The sequence below is a fragment of the Rhipicephalus sanguineus genome, chromosome 10, assembly GCF_013339695.2.
Source record: "Rhipicephalus sanguineus isolate Rsan-2018 chromosome 10, BIME_Rsan_1.4, whole genome shotgun sequence".
Lineage (NCBI taxonomy): Eukaryota > Metazoa > Arthropoda > Arachnida > Ixodida > Ixodidae > Rhipicephalus > Rhipicephalus sanguineus.
The window spans coordinates 9,191,598-9,210,193 of NC_051185.1; the positions used below are offsets into that span (position 1 = coordinate 9,191,598).

At 50.0% G+C, this 18,596-nt stretch overlaps 1 protein-coding gene across 1 annotated transcript in view; it reads left to right on the forward strand.

The window, feature by feature from the left end:
- The window catches only part of LOC119406981 (uncharacterized), a 50,370-nt gene extending 46,271 nt beyond the window's left edge, over positions 1-4,099 (forward strand). Inside the window, exon 4 of the mRNA XM_037673800.2 lies at positions 1,009-4,099. Coding sequence (XP_037529728.1) covers positions 1,009-2,901 — 1,893 coding nt within the window. The 3' untranslated portion in view covers positions 2,902-4,099. The remainder of the gene's footprint in view (positions 1-1,008) is intronic.
- The last annotated feature ends 14,497 nt before the right edge of the window (positions 4,100-18,596 follow it).

The following is an 18,596-nucleotide window of genomic DNA, read 5'->3' on the forward strand; positions in this document are numbered from 1 at the left end:
ATGCTAAAGCCATGCAGCCAGTCCAGTGGCCTTTAGGAAGAGTACGGGCGCTCCTACGGCCACATTTGCACTGTTGGCGCTAACGGTAAAGTCAACGTCTTTGAGGAACGTGAAAATAAAATTTAAAGTTTGACGTTGCTCTGAAGAAATCATAACACCACGTATTTTCCCGAGATCTGGCGGTACTCGGGAAGTTGAGCACATCCCGCTGTGGAGGCAAGTTCTTTATTCACTCTATCACGGGCATTCCAACAAAATGTGTTCCGCCGTTTCTTATGCACCGCAGTTATCACAATATGGGTTAGTCGTCGAACCAAGCCGGCGCGTGTAATCTATTGGCGAATGCAGTTATCGACGCACCAGAAGGAAATTTTGGGCAAGTCGGTGGTAGTTTGTGTTGGGCAAGCTACAACGCTAAAAAGAATTTGCAAGTCCCTCCACAACTATGGTCTAAGCCCTGTGACGCTATTCAGTTAGCCCGGTCGATCCACGCTAAAGGGTTGTCAAAAGCAATGGAGGAGAACGAACACTGCACCTCTGAACATTATCGTACTGTGCGGGAAAATAAGAGTGAAAGCAAGTGCTGGCATGTACCTGTCAGCTGCTGTGAAGAGTGTATATGGTACACACAGTTTGTAGACCCCCCCCCCCCTCTTCCCCTCACCGCCAATTAGATCCTAAACGGGTACTTAAGCTCAGTTCTCGAAACGCCGGAGCCAGCACACACTAAAGAAATGTGTTACTAAACAAACAACATAAACCAACTTGTTCAAAAGCAGTTCAAAACGTGCGTTCGATATGAACTAACTACTCGGCACGAGTTTTACTGCAAGGGTATATACGACGCCTTCGACTGCGGTCGTTCGAGTTGGAAGACATGGAATGTGCGGCCCACTGATATACAACCGTATCGGCTCGTGTAGAAGGTTACGATAAACGCGATGAAGTGTTTCTTCTTACCGATAATTTTTTTTCTCGTGACTAACTCTCTCTCTTTTTCTGCCGCAGCCCATGCACCGGATCCGGCGGCAGTCGCCGACGACCAACGTGCACGAGATCCCGAAGACGTCGTTCAGCTGCTCCGACAAGCAGGCGGGAGAGTACTACGCCGACCCGGAGGTACAGTGCCAGGTGTACCACATCTGCGTGCCGGGCGTCTCCGGCAAGCTGGCCAAGATGTCCTTCGTCTGCCCCAACGGCACCATCTTCAGCCAGTCGTCGCGCGTGTGCTCGCCCTACGACCGCGTCTACTGCGCCCTCGCCGAGCGCTTCTACGAGAACGTGATGGGCGCCATCGACACCGACAAGGACTACTACCATAGCCTCCGCGTCGACGCACCCGTCTTCAACGCCATCGTGCCGCCGAGCAGCCAAGACCGCCAGGACAAGCGCAGGCGGCCCGTGAGGCCCGTCGTTGAGTACGACGACGACGCCGACTACGACGCCACCACGGCGCCGCCGCCTCCGCCGACTCCCGCGCAGAGACGACGCAACCAGCAACAGTCCACCCAGTCTAGCAGGAGGTTCCAGCCATCGCAGAGGTCGCAGTTCAGCCGCGGTGGAAGCAGAACACAGAGCACAACCACCACCGCCGCCACGACGACCACGACGACGACCACGACTCAGCGGCCTGCCGCTCCCGCCTTCAGGCCGTCGCCGTTCAGGACCCCCGTGATCCGCGGTCCTCAGCAGAGCTTCACCCAGCCACCGACTCAGACGGTCCCGACCTTCGGAACCGTGGCGCCGGCGGTCGTCCAGCCGAACCCGTTCTCGCAGTCGCCAGTGAGGTCCCCTCTCGTTCCGGCCGCCGTCTTCCCAGCTAACCCAGTGAGCGGCGGAGCGGGCACTCCACCCGTCGGCCCTCCGCCAATCCCCACCAACGCCGTCTCCGCCGGCGGTATCGTCCAGCAAACAGCACCGCCAACCCTGGCACCCCAGCAGCCTCAGAACTTTCCCGGATCCGCATTCAGGCTCCCCCAGCGACAGCACCTCAGGAGGCCCGGTGCCAGTCTTGCCACTACCACCACCACGCCGCCGCCGTCGACTGCCGAGTACGAGTACTACGACTACGAGGAGGAAACCAAGACCGCTGCTCCCAGGTCCAAGCGCGCCGCCGCCGTCCCCGTGAAACTCGTGCTGCCGCCCAATAGGCACGCCTCCGTGGCACAGACCAGCTTCACCTGCCAGGACAAAGTGGCCGGAGGAGTGTACGCCGACCCGGAGACCGACTGCCAGCTCTTCCACATCTGCGTGCCAGTCGGCAAGGGCAAGCTGCTAGACTACGGCCTGCTCTGCGACGAAGGAACCGCCTTCAACCAGGAGACCGGCACGTGCGACGAGCGCGACAGCTTCTCGTGCGCTCGAAGCCTGCAGTTCACTCGCACCGACAAGACCAAGAAGTTCCTGGCCGACAAGAAGCCCTGGGCGTACCCCAAGTTCAACAAGAGAGTCGTGCGCGACGTCGGAGCCCAGGAGGATGTGGAGAGCCGCTCCGCCGAGGTCCGGGAACACGGTGAGGAGGAAGGCCTCCTCGTGGCCGCCGTCGAGCTGCCCGTGACGTCGTTCACGTGCGAGGGCAAGACGGTGGGCGGCTACTACGCGGACGTCGAGACCGGCTGCCGCATGTTCCACATCTGCGCTCAGACGGACATGCGCTTCCTGTGCACCAACGGCACGGTATTCGACCAGAAGGCGCTCGTCTGCAAGAACGAGGATGAGGTCCGCTGCGAGGACGCGCCGAAGCACTACGTGAACGGGCTGACGCGGTTCTTGGAGCGCCAGAAGCTCAGGCCCGAGGAAGACGCCCGCGAGCAGATGCGGGCCGACGCGTACGAGATCACCAAGATTAAGAACAGGTACCCCAAGAAGGTCGTTCATTACAAGCTGCGCAGGTATCTCTAAAGAGAGCGCGCGATAGAGAGAGAGAGAGACGGTGACGACGACGAAGCGCCCGCCGTCGCTCGTCGCGTTCTCTCATTTTTTTTCCCTTGCAGTGATCGAGCACAGTCACGTCGTCAACAGGCTTCGGGGCATTCTTCGAAGAGACCAGCACTCCGAGCTACGCCGCTCATTTTCCATGTCTGAGCTTTATATTGCGGAAGGACGCTGTGACAACCAGTACGCTATGCGCCGCGCGAAGACTTTATAGCACCCCCCCCCCCCAGCGACTGCTATGGAACGTATCTTCTATATACCTTCCCACGCGATGTCGTTAGAGCGTTTATCCCAGTAGTTATGCACTTCCTTTACTGCAGTGCGGCAATCCAACTGTTAACACGTCTGAAAATTCGCTTTCATTGGTGTACAGTGCGGTCAGTAACCACACTAAAGATATTGCGCCAATGACTAGAGCATTCCCTTCACGCAACGCCGAAGGGACGCGTCGCGACGGCGAAAATACGCTCCATGTGGTTCTCCTTTAAGCAGCGCGCTATGTCTGTGTATTAACAGACGTAAGTGTAGACGTGGGGAAACAACTGCGACGTGAAATGAGGCCGCAGTCATACGACTGCCATTATACCGTGCGCACGTGTGGAACGCTGCAGTCATTTCAGTTCACCGCGCGGCGTAACGCATAGCAGACTGGTCGCCATGACGTAATTCTCAATAAAGCACGCGCCAGTCGGCACGGACACGGTGCAAGACACGGAAAAACGACGCGCGGTTGCTCTGCGTACTCCGTTCCTGCCTCATGGCCAAGCCGCCGGCGTGCACCTTCCACGAAGATGAACGTGCCAGCAGCAATCGATTCATCGCTCTGCCCGACGACGTGCCTATACACTGTGCTGTCAAGTGTACACCAGGAGCCTCTACACCACGGTGGAGTCATTTGTTCTGGATTCGGTACAAGGCCGGCGCAAGATGAAAGTTTCCAGGCCTAGGATATTTTTCTCCGGGCACGATGCCATATACGAAGCCGCGAAACACACATACGCTGCGGCGACTTCACACGCGACAAAGGGTTTGGGAGTCCGGACTTGGGGCACGTCAGGTGCGATCTGCACACATTGTTCCGCTTTCACCAATACTCTGTCTTTGTTTGTGTCAAGCGTCTTATATGTTTCTTTTTTTTATGTACAATAAAGAAAATGAAGAAACAGCTGGTGTGTTCATTGCTAGCCGCGCCTGCAAGGCAAGGCTGACACGAACGTGAAAAACTAGTGACAAGTTTATACGGCGTCCCTGAAATAAAGAAGGGCAGTTCGCAATTTTAGCAATTCTAGACACTCTGAACAAAAACTAACGCAGTCCCTTATGCATCTGCCTGAGAGGACTCAAAGGTGAAAGTCATCATTGTTGTCCTTTTTTTCTTTTCATTTTCTTCTCAGTCGATCGTATTAATCCTAAAATCGCTGCACCTCGCCCTTTGTTGCACTACCACCAGGATAGGCCCACCTTTGACCAAGTAACGATGTCACGTCACTGCGTCGTCATATGTCACGATGACGTCACAAACATCGGCGATCTGTGACCCGATCTCAATGACGCGCAAGCTGCTCAGTCGCGGAAGCATCACGAAAGTTGTATTCCTCATACTTCGCTTTGGCATCGGCCGGCGTTATAAATAGCAATGCTTAAGGTAAAACTGCACAGTACAGGCTATTCCGCGCCTCTAGCCTGTGCCAACAGAAAAACCTGTAAGCCGAAATTCAGCGTAAGCTTCGAACAACTGCGCTACCAACGCAAATATCAGCGCTGGGAGTTGCATTTAATATTCATTATTCTTAGGGCTGACTACTATAGGCATGTATGGCGATGTGCGACCTTCTTTGCAACAGATGAAAAATCCTTGAATACGGGGTGTCGCTGTAGTCGACGTTTCGGGTCTTGTATTCTTCAAGGCAGCAACCACTCAAACGAGGACATACACCCGTACACCACGTATGCCATCTTTTGCGCCTCGTTCTTGTGGGAGCGTGCTGCATGTAACGTATCACCACGATGATCGCCTGAAAAGTTTGGATGCAACCGTCAAGAAGGACTCGCCAAGAATTTGACTTCATTGGCGTAGCCAGGGTGCGGTTAGGGGAGATCAACACCTCCCTCCCCCCGCCCGCCCCCCCCCCCCAACCCGAAATTTTTGGATTTTGTAAGCATACATATTGCCACACATGCTCCTTTCTTTCTATGTTTTCTGTTACCGGCCCATTGCACGTGTAGCTGCTGACTTGCGCAAAGCGCACCAGAATGTCTGGCAAGATTCCAGCTTGTAGTATATATCATTTTGTTAAGATTGCGCACACGACGCGAATAGTCAAGATTATTCCAGAGCTTGCGCGACCACCAGTGATAAGGCTGGAAAGTTCGATGTGTGACGTATAAAAGACTGCGCATCCCGCGATGCTGTGTTATCGACGGCCGACGCCCAGTTCGCCGCTATCAGTGTACAGCGTGTATTGCTGTAGTTTGAGTTTTCATTACCCGGACACAGGTTCGGCCAAATAAAGAGTTTCATCGTGAACACGCCGGCTGTTGTCTTCGTCGACGTCACGACCCCGTGACAATATGTACACGCACATATACAGACACACGCACGAAAATGCATACCTCCCGCCCCTGCTACGTGAAGAAATAAATGTCTGGCTATATACGCCCCTGGGTCACGACGTGAAGCAAAGTTCTGCTGCGACGTCAAGCGAAACTCACGATTAAAAGACTATTTAGAGATTTTGAGAAATCTATAAATGAAATCAGCAGGAAAAGGAAACGAAGTGACGCCAATAAAATAACTTGTTCATTTCACTTAAAAGGCACGGAGAACCATTAATAGAGAGACATCGAGAAAGTACTCCAATAAAGTTTGGTTGTTGAATCAAATCAACAATGATTTGATTTCAAAAATTCAAGCGCCGGCGGTCATAAAGAATGTTCCCTATGACAAAACATACTCTCCTGCATATATGTGCCTCAACGCGAAAGCTTTATAAGGAGTGAAACAAGAATAGTGAAGGGCAGGTCAAGCTGGCCGGCCTATCGGAATTCGCACCGCCTTCCCCTCAAGAAGACATCGAAATGAAACACGAGATAAGTTGAGACTGATAAACTATTCAATGACTGTATTGTCATTAATTTTGTCACCTTTTGTTAATTACCACAGGACAAAAGGGGGATCGAGTCAAGGTTTCATTTTGATTTCGCGCCGAAATTCGAGCACCTGAATGTCACTCTGACGTCACGAATTTCGAGCTATTTTTTATGTATATCGGCCTCATTGGTTGAATAAAATTCCATGAAACTTTCTGTACGTGAAGTCTCTGGTTCCTTCAGTACACAATGCAATCCATTCTTATCGACAATGGATCACGCAGACACCAAATGAGTCTATTAATATAAACCTATGACATCACAGCGAGTAGGCGAGGGAACTTCGAGGAGTCATCGGCAGCTGTGTTTTTCGTTTTGCCCATTTTTGCTCCTACCAAGTGGCGTAAATAAAAAAAAAATATGACAAATGGGGGGGGGGGGGGGCATACATCTTCCTATGACGGCCATTTTGTTTATAAACATAGCTTTCATTTTTATTTATGTAAAAATAAAAAAAAATCATGCTTGAAAATAAAATTTGCTCAGAAGCCGGTCGAACGGCAGTTGCGACTTCAATACGCTCTCGCACAGAATAGATGTGTTGAACTCAGGTGCACTTTAAAAGATAAACAGGCGTGGAAATAGTTGAATGCGCTATACTTTACTGTCAAGCAATTCGAATATGACGTTTGGAAGATAAATGTGACGGCTGGACACCCCCAAAGCTTGAACACAAAGGGGGTCGGACCCCCTGACCTCCCCGTGACTTACGCCAGTGCTCCTACAAGAAGTGTTCTAGCGGTACTCGCGGCAAGCGTGGTGTATTTGGCACTATGAAATGATGGGTTACCAAGCCGTGAAAAATCGTTGTTCTCTCTTAATGTGCATAAGCAAGAACAAAATAACAATCAACACAGTAAAAATTATTTATATAATCCAGTATCGCTGCAAAACAAAACACGGGAAAGGAACGCAATGTTAAGGTGTGTGCATTCGATGGTGTTCTTTTTTTTTTTTTCGATTTCTAGGAGCGCCTTTAACAAGACGAACGAAAGCTAACCAGCGGCAGCATTACCCGTGGCAGCAACGCTGAACAAAAGTACTAGGACGTGGCGGCACCTAGCGACGGCTAAGTCAACGAAACGCCGCCGGTTTCTTGCGGCGGCGGTGAGGTGGCAGTAGCCGTAAATGGCCACCTGAATAGAGACTTGGGCGCTGGGCTTCATCTACAATACAGTCCCAAGAAGAACTCTAAATAACCGTCAAAAATGCGTTATCTTTGTTGGAAATACGCAGTCACACACATAATCCACTGTACTCACCTTCTGCTATTCCGTACGCCACCAAAATATCCACAGCACAAAACAATAAACGAAGGAGAACTTAACTAAAAAGCAGACGCAGAAAAAGACATTAGATTCACGCTAATGCTTTTTCTACAAACTACATACATTCTATTTTAACAAATGAATCTTTACCACAACACAGCAGCGTATTGCGGTGAAGCAATTTATTCCAATCGTGCGTTGCGGTCAGACTGTCACGCAGTCGATTACACGTACGTTATGTAGTCACTTTTTTTCGTTTGCATTCTGTAATTGTTCGATTACTCCTTTTGCTTGATAACGATCACTTTAATTCAGTCTCTTTCCTCTATAAGGTGTTACATGTAATCAGTTAGTTCGTTCGCAAGACAAGCTAGCTGTGAAATAAGATGAAGCTGCTAGTATATGCAGCTGGCGCGAACTACTGCAGCACGCTCGCAGTCGTGAAATGCGGCAACCTCACAGATGCGCATGCTTTGACAGGTAAACCTGAGAGCTCTGCGTGTGTTTGCTTATATTACGCGCAGTTCGCGAGGCATGTATTGTCGGTACCACATCTGGCTTCTAGCTGTGGTTGCTGTTTTCTGTTGCCATTCGAATCAGTCAGTCAGGCGAACTTTATTAGTGTCCTGAGGAGGGGCTCGTAGGAGTCCACCGAGGGCCTCGCCTGCGACAAGTACGGGAGCCAGAGGCTCCCGACCGCTTCACAGGCCCCCTGGACGGCCCTGAGTTGGTCGACCGAGGCAGTGCCAGAGATGCATTGGTAAACGCCTGCCTCGGTGACGCCGTGTCTTCTTCTTTTGTCGCGTAAGCGAGGACTTCGCCACATAGGGTGATGGAATGTAGCCACTTATTAAGGCGAAAGCCTTAGATGCCCCATCAAACGCGAAATAGACCGTCGGCGTCCAGCGGCGTCGGGGACGAGTGATGCAAAAAATCATGATCATGTGATGGCGTCACCTTATGACGTCATTACATGACCCCCCCCCCCCCCCGGAAGCTTTCTGCACCTCAAGTAGTGTTGCACTACCTGCGGCATTGGCTCGCCTTTGACCAAACGACGACACCGTGTGATGACGTCATCATGTGACAATTTTATGAGGTCGAAGTGGCGTCACTAATTATGGCAGTCTGTGACGTCTTCTGCGATCACGTGATACTTTTTGGACCACTCATTTTGACACCGACAGTCCCTTTTCGTGCTTCACGAGGCACCCAAAGCTTCCGCCTTAATGCAAAGTTGATTTTATTCTTGTTTGTTTTTATTTATTGCTCCGCCCAATCTGGACCCAAGCAGAGACGTTCCGTACGTTCCGCACAAGAATTAACGTAATAAGCGTTCCTATAACTGTACATAGTGCCCACCTGCGATGGTCTCAGTAGACACTGGCAGTATTGTAAATAAATAATAAATAACATTCAGCTTAGTGCACATATGCGCACATGGTCGCGGGGAGACGCTGCAAGCGTTCACGTGCGCAATGCGCGGCTCGAAAGTGTGCACGAACGACATCTCATTCGAGCGTTTCAACACGCGCACGTCTTGCTAAGCCATGGCCGCGCAGGACGGAACGCTGCTTTGCGTTCCTCTAGCGCGGCCGTGGCCGCTTGCTCTATGGCCAAGCGTGGTTTTGGAGTTCCGATTTCAAAAAAAGAAACTTCGCGCACACGCACGATTTGACACCACGATTTTGCAATCATAAACGAAGCCAGGGGCGTAGCCAAAGGGGGGGTTGGGGGGGGTTCAAACCCTCCCCCCCCCGAAATTTTTCAGTTTTGCTTGCGTATATTATACACGCACACATACAAACGCACGCACGAACGTACATAAAGTATGGTTGAACCCCCCCCCCCCCGAAAAAAATTTCTGGCTACGCCCCTGAACGGAGCAAAACGGGCGTTTCCAGTGGCCCGAACAAGTTCATCGCCGGCGTTACGGGTTCGGCTGCTTCACATCATTGCGTCAATAGGCAGTTTTAGAATAGCGTACGCAAAGCTTTGCGTTGGCTTTTCGCGCAACTGCGCATGCGTCGTACGCTAGCCGCTTGCGGGCTCCCGTTAAGTGACGGAAATAGCGGGCCGAAAACGCTAACTTAGCGTACGCTATTCTAAAACTGCCTAATCGGGAGCTTTCGAATAGCGTACGCAAAGCTTTGCGTTGGCTTTTCACGCAACTGCGCATGCGTCGTACGCTAACCGCTTGCGGGCTCCCGTTAAGTGACGGAAATAGCGGGCGGCAAACGCTAACGCTAACTTAGCGTACGCTATTCGAAAACTGCCTAATGCTAAGCGTAGTGGTTAGGTAACGTCGACTACAACAAGATTATGATGCCTTTTCCAACCCCGACTCACCTGAACCAACAGATGCTCGGGAACGCCTATACTTGGGGACAACTTTCTGTGACAATGAAGAGAAAGCTACAGAGCCACAATGCACGTATTTATATCGCTAATGAATGTAGTCCCACAATTGCGTCCGTATTTTCTGCGTGAGATATATAAAATACTCCTTCATTTTCTATCTAATACATGCTTTTTGAGACGGAACGCAGCGCACACAAGCGAGATATTTGTATTTCCTTTACTTTATACGTTGTCACTTTGCGTTTTCGCGTGCTTGAAAAAGTCGCGCCTTTTTAGACGCTAAACAGTGTTTGCGTTGAAATGCAACACTAGCCATCACTTTCCACGGCGTTACGAGACGCGCACCAAGCCGGACTACTTCGCGTAGCAGTACATGTGCAGACGCGACGCCCCCATAGCTTTCCCTTCATTGCCACAGAAAGTTCTCCCTTGCTGCCTGGAAGAGAACGTGGTGTTTTGTAACTGAACATTCTTCAAACAGCGCAACGACGACGAGGACGAAGAGAAAAGAACCACAAACAACAGCGATGGTTCTTTTCTCTTCGTCCTCGTCGTCGTTGCGCTGTCTGAAGAATGTTCAAGTACGGTCACCAACTAGCCCAGCTTTCAATCCTTCTACAGTGATGTTTTATGCCTTTTGACGTCAGCCTTGCCTTCCATTCAATCAGCTGTCAAACATATAGTGTGCCATGCTCTTTTAGCCACCGTCACTACACTTGCACACTCACAGCATTTAATACGATTGTTTTAGTGCATCGGGGTTTTCACCAATGAAGCATGGGCATGGACACTTCACTGATTCTAAATGTCGGTTATATTACGGTGAGCTAGAAAGGTATGGTCACGTGTATAGAACCAGTACAGAGCGCGGCGATGCGGCTGTCGCAATGTGCGCCAGTATACATCAACGCCGCTTATTTACTCCTCATATACAAATAATACCATCTTGCCTTGTTCATTACTAAGAACCAACAAGTTTACGCCACGGGCACCATGCCAGCTACGCAGCAAAGCACTACCGGCGACTTTTCAATGTACAAATACGGTCCTCGAAGCAACAGTATTCAACAGAGACAACAGCTAGACACGCTTTCGTGACTACATGCAGACTACATGCATCTGACATCACGGCGAGCTCACGAGGGAACCATGACAGTCAAACAAAGCGGAATCAAGCGCTCGCCGCGAACTGAAATAACGCTCAAACGACCAAACGACGCAGACAACTGGCGATTGGTTACAACGCGTTTCGAACACTCACCGTTAGGCTTGAAGACGCTTCGGACGCTTGTCGAATTCGTTTAATCCGCTACAAGCAACTGCTTGCGCGGATTGCTTTCAAATCTTGAGAACACTACGATGACTACGACACTGCCGAAGGCTTCCCTAATTACATGCCTAGAACGTCGCTCTCTCGGCTCTGCCACCGCGCAATCTCGGAGGCCATGCTTCCTGCCGCGTGTCGTGACCAGGCGCCGTGGGAGAGCGCTCGCCACCATCCCGCTTAACCACGTGACCTAACTTCTGGCAGCTGCTCGGAGGCAGTTGTGAGCGTTGTGAGAGCTGCGTGTTTACATGAAGCAACCGCCAGAGGCACTCGCTTACGTACCAGAGGGCTGGGGAATAGGAGATGGTTAGCGAAGGTGTTCCGGTAATTGCGATGGATGGATGGTGGAACTTTATTAAATATAGTCCTGAGAGACGCGACTAGCGCGCAGTGGGCTTCTCCCACGTTGACTCAGGACAATTTTATGTGGCAATGAAGGGAAAGCTACGGGGCTGAGCGTCTGCACATGTACTGCTACGCGAAGTAGTCCGGTTTGGCGCGCGTCTCGTAACGCCGTGTAAAGTGATGGCTAGCGTTGCATTTCGACGCAAACGCTGCTTATAGCGTCTAAGGTGCGGGCGAAAGGCGCGACTTTTTCAAGCACGCAAAAACGCAAAGTGACAACGTATAAAGTAAAAGAAATACAAATATCATGCTTATTTGCGCTGCGTTCCGTCTCAAAAAGCTACATGTAGAAAATGAAGGAGTATTTTATATATCTCACGCAGAAAATACGGACGCAATTGTAGGACTACATTCATTAGCGGTAGCATACGTGCATTGTGGCAGTGTAGCTTTCCCTTCATTGCCACAGAAAGTTGTCCCCGAGTATAGGAGCTTCACCAGCAAGTACACGGCTGGCAGTGTAAGCTATATGGCAACAAAGAGCGTTAAGCGACAAGTCAGAGAGGCGGAGAGAATTTATTGTATAGTAGCGATGGGGAAAAAAAAAACCGGCTCTGAGTAACTACGGAGAAGGCAAAAAAGAAATTAGGAGAGATGCATTTTATGATTGTTCAAAAGGAAGCGTTTTACAGTTTGAAGCGAGGTCGGGTTGCCTTAGAACGCGTAGTTATAAGGCGAGATTCAGCAAAGAAGAAAAATGCACATGCTGTGGGGAAGCTAACGAAACGACGGAGCATGTTCTCCATGAATGTGGAGATATCCACCCAGGTGTATGTTTGGGCACGAGCCAACGTGAAGCCGAGGGACAACAATGGAAAGCTGAACACGTCCGCGATAGAAATAAGTAAGAGACGGTTGAAGTATTGGTTGTAGAAAAGTATAGAGAAATGACAAAAATAAATAGTGGGGCAAATAAGGGCGTTCTGTCGTAAGGGTGCAAACAGCGGGGCTGTGAACTTTTTGATGTGAAGCATCTTATAGCGGAGTTCAATCCGGTGGTGGTGGTGGTGGTGGTGTGCGGCGTGACCACCCTTACTGCGCATGCGCAAACCCTCTGCGCAAACCCGGTGGTGTTACTCGGAGATCGGTGGTACATCAGCGTGTTTTCGTTATCACTAGTGTTGGCTAGTGTGCCTCGATGTGTGCGACAAAACGCGCAACAAAACGCACATCAAGGCACCCTAGTGTTGGCACATCGCTAGCGCCTCTATGAGAAGCGCGCGTGCTGGTATGCAGTCGAAGAAGAAGACGACGTTGATGAGTGAAACTCTCGTGCTGTTCGCCTGTGTGGCGTCGTGTAGCCTGTGGGGCATGCGAGTTTTATTGTGTTTACAGTAAATTACATTTCTTTATTAGAACTTCTCGTGACTTCTACGACACCCGAAGACAACATTTCAGAAGTGGGATTACCATCCAGTCACCACCGAAAGTGTAAACGTGAGTTCAGTGCACCGAACTGGTTAACTCTAAATGGAACCGGCCGAAAGAACAGCCAACCCGACCGGCGGTGGAGCCACTGACTCTGGCCATGGAGATACGATCACGACTCGCGACCTCCTTCAAGTCCTCCAAGAAAAGGACCGACTCCTGTCCACACTGCTCGAACAACTGACTGTAGCCGGCGCGGCGCGGCCTCAACCGGCGCCAACGTTCCAGGTGATCCCGGACTTAAGCCAAAACATCAGTGCCTTCGACGACTCCGAGGACGCTTCTTCGGCGCGTGAATGGATCGACAACATTCGCCGAACTTCGATCCTTCACGGTTGGCCTGCTGCCCACACGCTGGAAGCTGCCAAGGCCCGATTGGTTGGAGCTGCCAGGGACTGGTATCGTTCGAGGAGCTCCCAAATCACGTCTTGGGAAGAGTTCGAGGTACGTTTCCGTCGGACCTTCGTGAGCCAAACTCGCGTTTCGGAACGATGGCGCAGAATGCAAGAGCGCGTGCAGCAGCGTAACGAGAGCACGACCGCCTACTTCCATTCCAAGGTGCGTCTTTGCCATGAAGTTAACCTCGATTTCAACGATACGCGAGAACAAGTTCTCACGGGGTTAAGGTCTCGCGAACTCTGCACCATGCTCTTGGGAAAGACGCATGACGATGACGACGACCTCCTCACGACATCCTGGAGTTCGAGCGCATCGACCGAGAACGGCGGGAGGTTTTTTGGTCCACGCAACCAAGGCCTTGCGTCATCACCAGGTTCGGAGCGCAGCCTACCAATGACAATTAAGAGAATTGACCAGCGACGAAACCCAGGGAACAGACCGACGCCTGGGACTGCCACCCTTTGGGAGGGATATATGGCTCTGGGTAGGATTAGGCCCCCGCAGCAGACGCAATCAAAGCGAGCCGACCAATAGCATAGCGCTTGCCTGACCAGGGCGCGACCTGGTCAGGCAAGTGCTATGATGAACGTGACCAGGGTCTATTTCTTTCTTCAATTTTACATGACTAGGCTTCAAATTGCCACGTGACGCTCACTCCTAGTGTTTCCTTCCTCCGTGCCAGTGGGGTTGCTCCGGGCGGCTTACGTCCGTTTCTGCCTTGACGGGGGCACGGCGCGTGGACAGGGATGGAGACGGGTAGGGGAGAGGGCGGAAAGAGTGTGGCGGATGCGCTCGAGTCGGCTTAGTGTGGTGGCGCTGCTGCAGTATGACGTCGACCACTGCGAGAAATCAGAAATGTCGAGACTTCACGGCGCGCTTACGCCAGAAGAATAAGTGGAGAGGCGTCTCCACCGAAAACGCTCCAGGAAAAGATGTTTGATCTTCTCCCGCCACCCTCCGACAGCTTTCTGCACCTAATGTGGTTTTCCATTGCCTCCAGGATCGGAGGCATTGCAAGCTCTCTGCACCGCACCTGTTTTTTTTTTTTGACAAAGCGACGATTTCATGTGATGGCGTCATCATGTGACGTCATAGTGGCATCATGATGACGTGACAAACTTTGGTGATATGTGGCGTCATGACGTCATATGGTGACGTCATCACGTGATGATTTCTTGCATCATTGTGTTGACGCCTACTGTCAATTTTAGGGGCGAAGCTCCTCTAAGTCTAACCTTGTCACGTCTCCGTTGTCCGGCGTAACCACCTTTGCAAACTGCCTACTACTTCGTCTTTGCAAACATCCCACTACGACCCATCACCGATCCTTTGCAAACTGCCCACTACTTCGTCTTTGCAAACATCCCACTACGATCCATCACCGATCCATTACTTCACCGACCATAAAGCCGTTATAATGAAGGGGGAACGGAAGCCACCTTTGCAAACTGCCCACTACTTCGTCTTTGCAAACATCCCACTACGACCCATCACCGATCCATCACTTCACCGACCATAAGGCCGTTATAATGAAGGGGGAACGGAAGCCACGTCTAGCTACCACTTACGATTAATAAAATTTCTTGTATAAATATATACAGTGTTTGTCACGTCTTTGATGATGTACTGGGCTATCGCTTTGATTACTGCTGGGCGAAACCACTGAAGATTTCACGGTGTAACCATGATTGCTTCAGGAGCTTCGCCCAAGCTCTTCATCAGTCACCCGTGGATATGCTGTGAATTTTTTTTTTGCGTTTGATGTTTCATGAGGCAGGCATCCAAGGCTTTCGCCTTAATACGGCTTCACTGGTGGTGCGTCCTATGTAAATGTTGCGGTTCCATGAATTTTTTTTTTCTCTTGAAAGACATCTTTCGATATCTTCCGTCGTGTTACCGAAGTAAAGCAAGTCGATGCACCCACAGAAAAGAATTTCATTCTTAATCACGTCATTTTATTTCCACTGAGTCCATCACAACACATTAACAACCGCAAGTGAACACAAGTGACACATACTGTATGAGTGCTGTAACCATGTTTGTAACGTTAATTATATCGGATCACAAAAATATATATCATGAAAACATTATAAGAACACTGCACTTTTTTTTTTCTCAATGACTTCAGATATCGAAAAGGAAACCTATGCTTTTACAAAATCATGTTCTCATGACTGTACATCCTAATCTCAAGTGCATCTTCATCATTCGAAGTGGTACGTATTATTCTTCGCAAAGAAATTGGTTCTGCGAGCCGAATCCGGTTTCTTTTTATCACTTCACTTTGAGCTCGTTCAAACCTATCACGTTTTTGTTCCTTTTTCTCGTTTTTAAAAGTAGCCGTTTTATTTTCCTTTAAACGTTTCACATAAATTTCAAATTTACTGTGTAATCTTCACAGAATCGTCTCTATTGAGGTACTCTATTGAGGTACTGATTACGTCAGCACCTTTAGACAGTGACTGAATATCGTCTCACTGTTCAAAGCGAAGGGAACCTTCCTCGCTATGCGGATTCCAAATGCTCCTCAAAATGAAGCAGTAAAACAAATAAGGTGCAGGGAAAAATAATTAGGAGTTGTAAGACAATGAAATAACTAGGTTCCATTCCCTTTGTCTACATTAGTCCACCTAAGCGCTTTTCATACGCAAGTCAAAAGTAAACAAGTGCGTTTGTTTCTTATTATGTTTCCTATCTTTTCTTCTACGTTGTCTCTATGTTGGACGTAACACTGTTTGGCTGTACAAGAAAGGGGGAGAAAGGCGACGGAAAGGCAGGGATGTGAACCAGCTATAGTATTGAACACTCTTTATTAGGTCCTGGCTAAATGCTGGCTATATCCAGGAAACTAGACGAAAAATGTCCGGTTTCCTGACTATTGGCCGCGAGGCCCACCACTGGAAACGGCGGCGCCACTGTCGGCGTGACGTGCTTGGCAGGATCACGTGGTCTCAGCGGCCGCATCGGCTGCTTGTGGAGCGCTGCAGCGTGCTTTGAAAACGAGTTTCAAATCCCACATGCGCTGCGGTCTGTTCAAATACGGAAGTTTTCTCGCATTTTCTACTCAATCGAAACCGTTGAAATAGAGTGGCTGCCTCCGAAGGCGACGAACATGGGGCTCTACCGCTCGGTGCCGCAGTGCCAGGCTTACGCAACGGAGCCCAGTCAGGCTGCACCGTTAACTGCGGGACAAGAAACTGCGTGAAGCATGGATTCTAAAGCTAAGAACGGCAAGTAGCCATCGGCTGCGAGTCTTGTGTACAACAAGCACTTCCGCGACGAAGACTTTCGTTACTGCGTCGGGCCAGCGACGTTCGTAGCAGACAGCGCGCACTGAGACGATGGCTCGTGCGCGCTTCCCGCCGGCAAATGATGCTTATCTGCCACAGGATGGAAAAGCCGCTACCTTTTACCACGTGCGATACCATCTCAGAACCCTCCCGCGCGACCTCTTGATCGTCGGCCTCATGCTCAGCGTCCACAAAATCGGCTGCAGAAGCGCAAGTCATTGTTTAGATACGTTGAATTAAAAAAAAAAAAGGTCCCTTATGCATTCGCCAAAGATGACTAGAAGGCGAAAGCCATCTTCTCGTCAATCGATGTATTTATTCTCCTCCCCCCCTCCAAAAGCGTTCTGCACCTAACGCGGTTTTTGCACGGCCACGGAGGCAACGCAAAGCGACCATGTCATGTGAATACGTCATCATGTGACATCACGTTATGTCACGTCATGGTGATGTCATAATGAAGTTACAAATTTAGGAGATCTGTGACGTCATGATGGCGTCTTGTGGTGACGTCATCACCTGACGATTATTTTTTGTTTCACTCGTCTTGACGACGCCGCCGGTCAATCTTCCCGTTTGAAGAGGCATCTAAGGCTTTCGTCTTCATAAGCTACGCGACGTTTGCTGGTGGACGTACTATCGCGCTCAGTATGAGCTACATCGTGCGAGCGCGTGGCCGAGCGCTTGGCAAGGTTGTACAGTGGCGACGATCGAGGCATATTTTCGAGTTATCGGGAGAGAGTTTGGCTGCTCGAGCAAGCGCGCATCGCCCCAACTTGCTTGCTTTCACCCTTCAAGCTATCATTTTCGAAGCTGATATCACGGCAGGGAAAAACTAGGGCGAGGGTGAAAGCAAGAGGAGGCGATGCGCGCTCGCAGGAACAGCCAGACTCTCTCCCGATAACTCGAAAATATGCCATAATCGGCGTCACTGTACAACCTTGCAGAGCGCTCGGCCACGCGCTCGCGGGATGTAGCTCATACTGAGCGCGATAGTACATAGCGAGAGAGTCAAATGCTGCGGCTGTGTGCTGCATTTATGTCGGCAATAACATTTTTTCAGTTAAGCTTGCATTCCTATGACGCAAACTCTATGTACTTTGCCCAAATTTATATGTGCCGCTCTCAAACTCACGTTGGGCCTCTCCAACCCCATGTATTTTCTTGGAGCCTCATTTATTTACGGGGGAAAGATGCCGCCCTATTTGCGTTAGACATGACACTGCTGCCAAAATTGCTGGGGTACTCGCCAAATAGTTGCTATCCTGTTTTGCGGCTGCTGGTTGCTGCAATAACTACTATTTTATTCACCGCTATTTCAAGTTCATGTGGGTTCTAGTTCACAGCGACGTTTGCAGAACAAGTACGGCAAACGTTACTGTATTTTCTTTCTTTTCCTTGGCGTTGCATGCTACTACATGCTAGGTCTCGTAGACTGCTTCTTCTTCCACCAGCAATCTCGAAGTGGTGAAGCTTTGGTCTATGAATTTGTTGATGACAGAGAGCGAGAAGTTCACTGGAATGCAAACGGAACGATAATTAAGGAGCATTAAAAAAAAGGCGTCGCATTTGCTCACGTTTTGTGTGAGCACCAAACGAAACGAATGCACTGAATAAAGAAACAGAAGCAGCGGCATTTGCCCGCTGAGAACACCCATCAATCTGAGAACACCCATCAATACGGAGTCCACTAGGAAGAGGTCATCATCATCATCATCATCATCATCATACGCAGTGCAAGACAACTTGTCAAATGACATTGAAACGTACACGAACTTAGACCGAAAAAAAAAAAAACACTAAATCGTCGGGACGGCACATCACAAAGTTGCCATGCGCACCGAAGCCGTAGTTGTAACGAAATTGTTTTTGAACTGCTCTGATAGCGTCCGCGCAACAGTAGTTGTTTGTGTACTCACAAATTCCCATATTTTGCGGCCTAAAGTTCACAGCGCGGCGCCAAAACGCGCTCGTAGCAAAAGCGAAACAATTAGTACGAACATACATGCAGACGCCCATACATGCAGAGTCACCGTC